General features: G+C 41.3%; 1 protein-coding gene across 1 annotated transcript in view; it reads right to left on the bottom strand.

Moving 5' to 3' along the window:
* Positions 1-741: 741 nt before the first annotated feature.
* The window catches only part of LOC124234443 (alcohol dehydrogenase S chain-like), a 14,275-nt gene continuing 4,732 nt past the window's right edge, over positions 742-10,284 (bottom strand). Inside the window, exons 4-8 of the mRNA XM_046651785.1 lie at positions 9,995-10,262; positions 7,809-8,069; positions 4,552-4,687; positions 3,823-3,961; positions 742-1,476 (exon numbers count right to left, since the gene is read on the bottom strand). Coding sequence (XP_046507741.1) covers positions 1,452-1,476; positions 3,823-3,961; positions 4,552-4,687; positions 7,809-8,069; positions 9,995-10,262 — 829 coding nt within the window. The 3' untranslated portion in view covers positions 742-1,451. The remainder of the gene's footprint in view (positions 1,477-3,822; positions 3,962-4,551; positions 4,688-7,808; positions 8,070-9,994; positions 10,263-10,284) is intronic.

Here is a 10,284-nt window from a genome sequence, read left to right as displayed (position 1 = left end):
AGGGGCATTCTGAAAGCTGCCTTGATCCTAAATATCTCCTTCAGCACTTTTGAAAAAACAATCAAACTATTCCCTGCATTTACAGGGCACTTCACAGTTGACAGTGCCCTTTCAGTAGCATCATCTCATCTAATCTCCGTGAACCTGTAATGGGTTGGTAGAGCAATCTTTAAAACAAAGGATGGCGTCGGCTCAGAGAGGTTGAGTAACTTACTGTAGGTCACAAGGAAGTGGTAGCTCACTTGCTCTAAGTCTGCACTCCTTCCCACAGCATCCAACAAATCGTAGACATAGAAGGAACCCTTTTAGAGAGAGCTAAAACTCCTTAAAGCAGCAAGCTTTCGTTACGTATTTAGAGACAAAGCTCAAAATGCAAATCTTCCCCTGAGAATGAGAGAGCACTAATAAATGGGTACCATAGGCTCTCACACATCCAAGAATTAAACCAATTCCAGAGTTATCGACTTGATTTAAGACACGGTAGCTCATAGAAAAGTTCTAGATTGAAGATAATTTTTGAAAAAGTGTACATCTGTAAATGCACATGCCTCTATTTGGAAAGTATATTGCTTTGGACATTTGTGCCATTTCTTGGTTACCCATTTTACAGGCTGTGTCCATAGCTGCTTCATTCCTATCCCTACATTTAAGGCCATCACATTGCTTTTTAATTACCTTAAGACTCATTTGCAGTTAATTGTAATAATTAAGATTGTTTAACCAATAAAGCACTTCCATGAATAAAAATTACGGAGTTTTTAATACGGCCCTTTTCAAATTTAATACGACGTCGCATGAAACTGCTTTTATTTAAAAGAACGATCATATATCCACTGCCAACAGTATAAAAGCGATAAAGACATTTCCCTCCACCTTATAAAAATGTATGACATTTTCCTAAGAAATTCCCTGCCTTTAGAAGTTCTAGACCTGCTCCACTTATTAATCTGAGTGTATCTTTTCACAGTCTGTATTTTACTGTACGGCTTTGGTACCTTCATCAAAAGGCAAATACAGACAGTGGAAATGCATGTGGAAGGAGAAGGCTTAGAGCACAATAGCCCATCACGTGTATGCTGAGGGGCAAGTATCATGAGGACCCCCACCCCGGGCTTCAATACTAAGGGTGCCCAAGACACAAATCGTGCAAGAAGTCAAAAGAAGTGCCTTCCCTCAACGGGAAAGGTGACAGGATTCAACGTGAGGAGAATGATTAAGAAGGAAAGTTTAGTGGGCTCAGTTACCCAGCTGATGGTTCCTCTAGCTCTCACTTGGATTTTAAACGTTTGCTTGAAAAGTGACTTCACATCAATTTTTGTTTCTTTTAGAAAGCTCCCAGCGGTAACTATTAATAGCATCTTTGAGGAACAGAATTATTGATGTTGTTTGGCTGATGATCCAGAGGATAGAGGAGCCAGAAGACGGCTACAAGTGCAGACATTTGTATGGTCTCAAAACGTCAGGATGGTACGGATACTGAAACAGGAAATAAAGTTCCCTCCACTCCTTTCCCATGCCTTTGTACCCAAGTTGAGTCAAGTAAAAGGGCAGTTCATCTTGTCCTGGCTCTTGCTTGTGTTTTCCCCAACCCTAAGCTCAAGAAAAACATCGTGAATTTGACGGCCATTTAGGCTTCTTTATATAGCAGCATCCTCAAAAAATCATTACTGAGCACCTACACTCCTGACATAATATTGAATACAAAACTACAATGGGTGATGGTATGGAAGCAGTTCTTGCTGTCTTTCACACACTCTGCAGCTGGTTACATGCGTTACGTCTTTTAAACCTCAAACAACAATACTATGAGGCAGGTTCTAATATGATTTCCACCTTTAAGATTACAAATACTGAGACCTAGAGAGCTTTTTAACTTGCTGTAGGTCACACGTCTAGTGTGGGATGCTGGGGTTTAAACCAAATACAAAGTTGTACAAACTACAAGATGAGAGGTCATTTGCTTGAAGGAACCGATAACGTAACAAAGTTAAACTATGTTGAAGGTTTAATAGAGCTTTGACGAAGAAATGTTTCAGATTCTTAGAAGCAGATGATAAAGTTGATTTGTATTCAGAGAGGCTTCATTCTTGGGCAGATCAGACATGTAACATTTACACTAGAACCAATGTCCTTTCCAAAAACCATCTTCTGAGAGAAAAATACTTTTATAAAACGAAGGTCTTTGTGTCTTTAAGAAATTATATGTCTGTATATACAGACATATGACAAGAGAAATAATGTACATAACTTTGAAACTCCAGGACAGTGTAAAGAAGAAAGTAGCAGTAACCTGTAATCCCACAACCTGGAGATAATCAGTGTTAATATTTTCTTGAATTTTGGTCAACATTTTTCTAGACACATGTAAATTTTTAGTGCTATTGTTGAAAACTTGGTATCATACTCTACATATGTTTATTTTCTCGATTCTACAACCTAAACTTACATCATGAGACTTTGTCACTTTTATGAAAGCGTTTCTTTTTGATGACTTCATTGATTTCTAGCACAAGGCTGGAACTTATTTAAGCATCTCCTTCATGTTACGCTTTCAGGATGTTTCCAACTTTTGATATTATAGATGATAGAGGAACATACTTAAATTGATGCGTGTTTGCATTTCTGACTACTTCAGTAGAAAAGAGTCCCATAAATGGAACCCTGGGACAAAGGATCTAAGTTTTTTTAAGGTTTCTAATACAAATTACCAAATTGCTTTCCAGAAAGGATGGAATCCGGTGCTCTTTGGATCCTAGTTTCTTTCCTTCCTCAATCATATTCATCACACTAAGCGTCTAGTGTAATGTGTTATGTGTGTGGCTGCTTAAGAAATGCTGTTTAACGTTGAAAACCTCACGAGAAGAAGTGTGAGGCAGAGGAAAAGCAGGGACTCTGAAATGAGAAGGTGGAGTTAGATGGAACTGCCTTTTGCTAGTTCTGCCTTGTATGTTAACACAGGTGACGCAATCCTTCCTTTTAAGTGGCTGTAAAAGTTAAATGTCACAGGTAGGAATTGGAATCAGCTTAATTTCCGAAGCTTTGAAGAAAAGACTTCAACATTTAAAAATAGCATTTTGTACCCTTCCTCTCTAGAGTAATTTTTTTGTGTTTTTTTGGTGAGGAGGATTCTCCCTGAGCTTGCATCTGTGCCAATCTTCCTCTCTTTCCTATGTGGGATGCTGCCACAGCATGGATGATGAGCAGTGTGTAGGTTCGTGCCCAGGATCCAAAGATGCGAACCCCAGACCGCTGAAGCAGAGCGTGCAGACTTAACCACTACACCACCGGGCCAGCCCCCCATATACTAATTTTTATTTGCGAAAAATTCTTTGTAAATGGAAAGAAGAATTAACAACAGACTGTGATTTTTTTCTGAAAAAATTGTGGTATCTGTATAAAAAGCAATCCCATTGTAGCTCCACTTACTCCCATAGTGAATTTTTGGGATGTCCTGAATAGAATTTAAATTTATAGCCATTAATGGTCAACCTTTCTGGTGGCCAGGCAGAGGCTGCCATCACTCCTGGTTATAATTATGACCATGAGTCTCTGATTCTTTTTCCTTGCCCAGGGTGAGTGTTTTCTTGTGAAAAAGGCTGAGTGGCTCTGATCGTTTAGATTTGCTGTAACCAACATAATTTGGCTTCAGCAGAACAGGAAATGCAAAGCAACTGTTCTTGGCTTCTCACCATATAGTCCTAAATGTTCTACATGCAAAGATTGAACTGGTAATGGAAAACCAAGGCACTCTGTTTTTCTCATCCTTCCATCTTTTTTTCTCTCTTGGTCAAAACCCACCATAAAAAGCAACTTAAAACCTACCTCTTTCCAGAGCGAAGCAGGTCAAATCCTTCATTTATTTTTTCAAAAGGTAAAACATGGGTGATTAAAGGATCCAGTGCAAACTTTTTAGCCATAAAATCGGCCACAAGTTTGGGGACAGAATCTTTACTCTTAAAACCTGAAAATAAAGTGACATAGTTGTTGGCTTCAGCCAGGGGTAAGAGGAGAATTGGAGAGGAGACTTTCCAAAAAGAATGTAAATGAAAGTTTATGAAAAGTGCGGCATTCCACAAACCACTCTCCTGAACGTCATAGGAGAGTGTGTGTCAATATCCTTTCGAAGTGGTCTGGCCTTTGTTTAGATCGGGGCCTGGTTGTCAGTTCTCTCAGAGAGAAATTATGGTACAGACGGGCACTCCCACAGTGAAGGAGCAAATTTAGCAATTGTCTAAATGTGGGCGATGGATGCAGACATGAATTATTGCTATGGGTTCCTGGGTCTACTAGGTATTCCGGTGCCCTGCGCAGTCTCGAGTATAGAAAGAGGTGCTCAAAGCGCCTACTTAGTTCATGGGGACACCAGAAAAGTCTATGTCGGGACCTTCTGCGTGCATTAGTTCTACATCTAGTTGATTTGGAGCCTATAGATACAAAGGAATTTAAATTTGCTTTTAACCAGGATACTTTTTAAAAACTGGCTTTGTCACTTGTAAAAGGGAAGAAGTCCTGAGGTTAATAAGAATTTGGCCCTCTAGCTTAACAACATACCACCAAAAATAGCTCCTTTCCAGGTACGTCCACTCAGTAGCAACATGGGATTCATAGAGAGATTTTGGGAATCAGGAGGTACTCCTACGATGACGCTCACACCATATGCTTCTTGACAGCATGACAAGGCAGCCACCTGGAATAAAATCAATCCATCGCACCATCAAATTGGATTCTCTGGTAACCCCCACTCATGATGCACAGTATCACGCAATATTGATTTTGCTAGATCGTGAGTGTGTGGAGGGAAGAGATTGCATCTCTTGTTCCTCGGTTTTTCATGATTTCTTAAAGCCACCAGCTGTGGTTTTAGAAAACGCCCAGAGAATATTTCTTGAATAGGACAGTGGATGAATGAATTTGTGTGACCTTAATTCTTTCTTATAAAGTAATAAAGAGGCAAAAATCATTACAAACATACACATAAAATCTGATTGCTCAAATAAAGCTAACGTTTATCATCACATGACCGTCAAGCAATTTCAGTTGGTTAACTTACTTTTCATTTATTTATTAAGCAGATATTTTGAACTCAGTACTTTGAAGCAGGTTCTTTTGGGGGGTAGGGGGTGAAAGATTAGTCCTGAGCTAACATCTGTTGCCACTCTTCTCCTTTTCCTGAGGAAGATTGGCCCTGAACTAACATCCAGGCCCATCTTTCCCTATTTTATGAGTGGCACGCCTGCCACTGCATGGCTTGATAAGTGTGTGTAGGTACGCGCCCAGGATCCGAACCCGACAACCCCGGGCTGCCGAAGTGGAGCGTGAACTTAACTACTACACCACCGGGCAGACCCCTGAAGCAGGTATTTTGATGGTGAACAAGATATAAGGTCAATTACATCATCAAAATTTGTTTCTTGTCCATTTGATGGTCTCCTTTTTTAATGCATCCCCTTTCTACCATCCATTGCTAAAATGTACATTTTTTTCTGATTTATGTATTTTATTTTTTTCCAACTTTATTGAGGTATGGTTGAGAAATAACAATTGTGTATATTCCAGTTGTACAATGCAATTGTTTTAGGTTGTACAACGTGAAAATTTCATATACATATGCAGGGTGAAATGATTACCACGGTCAAGTTAATTAACACACCATCACCTCACATAGTTACCATTTGTGCCTGTGTGTGTGGTGAAAACACAAGATCTCTTCTCTTAGCAAATTTCAAGTGTACAATACAGTATTAGTAACCGTACTCACCACGCTCTACGTTAGATCCCCAGAACTTGCTCATCTTATAACTGAAAGTTTGTTCCTTTTGACCAACATCCACCCATTACCCCTGCTCCCCAGCCCCTGGCAACCACCATTCTACTCAATGGTTCTAAGAGTTTCTGTTTTAGATTCCACATATAAGTGATGTCGCACAGTGCTTGTGTTTCTGCATTGGGATTATTTCGCTTCACATATGTCCTCCAGATTCACCCATGTTGTTGCAAATGGCAGGATTTTCTTCTTTTTTATGGCTGAATAAATTGTTTATCTATCTACCTATCTATCTATCTACACCACGATTCCTTATCCATTCATCTGCCAGTGCACATTTATTGTCTCCACGTCTTGGCCCTTGTGAATAATGCGGCAATGAATGTGCGGTGCAGATATCGCTCTGAGAAAGTGATTTTATGTTCATTGTTTATGTACCCAGAAGCGGGATGGCTGGATCATCTGGTGGCTGCATTTTATATTTTTTGAGGAACTTCTATGCTGCTTTTCATAATCACTGTACTGATTTACATTCCCGTCAAGAGTGCACAAAAGTTCCCTTTCCTCCACCGCCTCCCCAGCATTTATTATCTCTTGCCTTTTTGAGAACAGCCATTCTAAAAGATGTGAGGTGGTGTCTTGTGACTTTGATTTTCATTTCCCTAACGACGAGCCATGTCGAGCACCTTTTCCATATAGTTGTGGGCCTAAAACGGACAGGTTTTAAATGTGCTTTTACCTCCCCAAAATGTTCATTGGTTTTACTTTAAACCATACCTCTTACTCTGGAATGTTGAAAGAAAGCCCTCCTCCTCCAGTCATGTTTTTACACATGTCCATCATAAGAAAATTGTTTAGGATGCCCCAGCAAGATGTAGTGATCTGTCCTTTGATTTTGAAGTATGAGATGTGGAAGACAAGATCACCTCAGGACATGTGGCGTTGGACATTGGCGTCTTCAAATAAAGTAACAACCCAATTCCACGTCAGAAAATGGAGGGAAACCACAGCAAAAGGGCATAAGGAGGAAAGACACAGCCTCGGAAAAGTTGGGTTCTCTTGGAACCTCAGCCACCCATGGCATATCGCCCCAGCTCAAGACTGCAAAGAGCTTCACTCTTCCTGTTTCTCACCGACACAGCTGGGATTTGCTGGAGAACCGCAAAAGGGGGACTTGCTGGTCTCTGGGGACTTTTTTCAGTAGATTCTAGAGGCTTCTGATTAGTCGAATACAGCTGGAAATGTGTTCCCTCTTGCAATTGATGATATTTGTAATTATTTGAAAGTAATATCATGTATATTCCAAAGCTGCTGTAAGCACTGCAAGACTGGGAACAGTGTTTCATGTTGATAACACCCGCTGACATTTGTTAAGCGCTGACCACTTGACAGGTAGCACTGTGCTAAGAATGTTCCATGTATTATCCATGGAATTTGGAAACAATGCTAGGAGATAGCTATCTCAAACTTTTTCATTGCAAAACCCAGCTGACTTTTTACAGTATTCAGTCCAACACCCGGGTTTGGGTGCTCACTTTGAACCACTGCGTGGTCTGCTGTGGTAAGATAGCACATATTTTCTGTTCATAAAATGATTCAAAGCGTGAAATTGCTCATTATTTCCAGTGGCCAAAGTATGATATGTGGGAAAAATCAGAATTCATTAAAACATAAAAATTGTTAAACAATTATTGTTCAGAAAGTGGGGAAAAATCAAACTTGCCAACTTGAGAACAGAATTTATATTGTATATATTTCAGCTTGAATTTTTTAACTAAAGATTAACAAGGTAAATTTGTAACGGCTCAATAAACAAACCTCCTACCTCTGCTAAGGGGAAATATTAGTTATAACTGTTTAGCTTAACTGATGGAATGAAAGATTTCTCATGACAATAAATTAAGCAATCAGGTAACAAACAGGAGCTGGCAAATCACCACTCGTAGCTTTAAAAATGTTCCTTATATAGAATATTTCTATTCTGCAGCCTGAGAGCATCCTCCAGAATGCAGAAGCAGATCTCAGGGTACTTTGCAGTACATACCATGGTCTCAAGCCGACCAATGACTTCGAATGAAAAATCCACGCCTCCATTGCTCATTTCTGTCAGCACCTCCTGGATGGGTTTCTCGAAGTCCTGAGGGTTGATGCACTCAGTGGCACCCACTTCCTTTGCTTTCTCAAATTTGTCTTTGTTGACGTCCACCCCAATGATCCTGGCCGCTCCTGCTGCTTTACAGCCCATGATAACAGACAGGCCCACTCCTCCAAGGCCAAACACGGCACAGGTGGAGCCCTGGGTGACCTGTGTTTTCAGAAAATGCAAAAATGGATCAAGTAATGATTGTTGGAGACCGCCTAAGCTGTGGAAAGTGCTATGCCTTGTCCGTTTTCAGGAGCTGCTCAGACTACGTCCAACCTGCTGTCAAAACCTCTTTTGGCTTCAGTTGTTTCAGTGTTTAAGTTGAGGGGTTTGAACTAGTCTTTGCTGGACATTAGACATTAGACCCGGGGAACTTAAAAAAATCTCAATGGTCACAGCCCATAACCAATTAAATCAGAATCTGGGCAGGTGGGACCCAGTCCCCAAATGACTCCAATGGGAAGCCCAGGCTGGGAGCTGGGAGCCTGGATGATCTTTGAGCTCTAAATGCTGGTGACTTCCCTCTTAAAGAGAGTCTAGTGGCTCAAATCTGTTGACAGCCAGCTTCAGCACATCACACATACATAAACACAATTTTTGGGAAATGAGATAATAAGTGGAAAACGTTATTCCAGGAGACTGAAAAAAATAGTCCAATTGAACCCTCAGTAGTTAACTCCTTGGTTGATTAACTTTCAGTAGTCATAACCAGTATAATGAGAGCAGAAATTAGCTCTGAAATATGGATGAATTATCCTGAGGTTAACACAAAACCTAAGGCCAGGGGAAACTCACAGGTAACTTTAAGATAATACAGCTTGAGGCCAATGTGATCTTAGTGGGTCTTTCTCCCTGCTTTTTAACATACACTAAGGGACGATAATGCAGTGAAAAGTTGGTCTATGTTAATAACGGATGAAATCCATTATTATGAGTGCCCTTGGCTGCTGCTCAATTAGAACACCTGCTGAAACAGATGATGCCATTGCACAAGGGCCTTCATGCAAGCACAGAAATTTGGAAAACACGTGCTCTCAATTGATTAAGGTGGCTAGGGACAGTTTACTAACCCTCGTCTGCTGGAGTCAGCCTTCAGTGAGGGTAAAATGCTCCTCCCGTACCGCGTAATCATTCCCTGGGGTACGGCTCCCCTCTTTGCCTTACTCAGGAAAATATGAGGCTTGTGGCCATGACTTAAAAGTGCTGGTAATTATGTGTTATGCTTTATGAATCAGCAGGAGTTTTGAGAGAGAGGTTCATTGCAGCTCTCATACGAAGCAGCTGTGAGATTTTGGACAAATAGCTTTATGTCTCTGGGCCTCAGTTTCATAAAATGAAAAGATGCTGGATTTCCAACCGTTTGCGGAAAGGAGCCTTTAGAGAACCTCTCCTTAGAATCTACCACTTCAGCAGTGTGTGTGTGTGTGTGTGTGTGTGTGTGTGTGTGTGTGTTCATGGCAGAGGATGAGACATAGCAGTGGAATGAACGGATCACTGAAGCTTCCTCGCTTTCCTCATCGGGATCCACAGAGTGGGTGTGTGGATGGCCCTCAATTTGGAGGTGTAGCAGGTAAGGCTTTGGAGTCTATTGTTAATCCTAATCCTCGGCGTGGAGGATCCCTGGAGTAGATACTCCCCAAAGGCAACCCCTTCATTTCATTTACTTTTGCTACCTCAGAACCCAGCAGACCCTACCATGCCTGGTGCGTGTTGGTGCTGTCTCACTGTAGAATGAATGACTGAACGAGCGGCCAGCTCTAGAGTTTAGACATCCCAAAGAAAAATAAACAAGTATAGTTATTGAAAACGACACCTTTACTGTTTCGTAACTAATTATCAATAGCTTTTTCATTAGTGATAAACAGACCAATGTTCTATGATATGCTCTCCATTCCTTCCGAGGGCATTTTCCTACTCATCTTTGATACCCTCAATTCTATGGAGTATGTCAATGTTCTTATGGGAGCAGGGGGAAAGCTACTAGTAAATGTACGAAGAATGATCTCTGATTCCTGTGAGAATCTGCTTTCCTTTTGGTTCCTGACAGTCTGAGCGTAACTGCTTTTATCACCCGTTGTCATTCCTACCTTGGCAACCTTGACTGCAGACCCATAACCAGTAGAAAATCCACAGCCAATGAGACAGACTTTCTCCAGCGGTGAGGCCGCATCGATCTTGGCCACTGAGATCTCGTCCACCACGGTGTACTGGGAGAAGGTGCTGATGCCAAGGAAGTGGTGGATGGGCTTCCCTCTGCAGGTGAACCTGCTGGTACCATCCTGCATGGTTCCCCGAGGCGTGCTCAGACTAGTCAGTGCAAGACACAGACACACAAGGGCATGAGACGGGCATAACCTACGTGCAAATCTATGGCTGC

The sequence above is a fragment of the Equus quagga genome, unplaced genomic scaffold (genome assembly GCF_021613505.1).
Source record: "Equus quagga isolate Etosha38 unplaced genomic scaffold, UCLA_HA_Equagga_1.0 73943_RagTag, whole genome shotgun sequence".
In the NCBI taxonomy this organism is placed as follows: domain Eukaryota; kingdom Metazoa; phylum Chordata; class Mammalia; order Perissodactyla; family Equidae; genus Equus; species Equus quagga.
The sequence above is the reverse complement of the archived record's forward strand: the minus strand, read 5'-3'. Positions and strand labels throughout refer to the sequence as shown.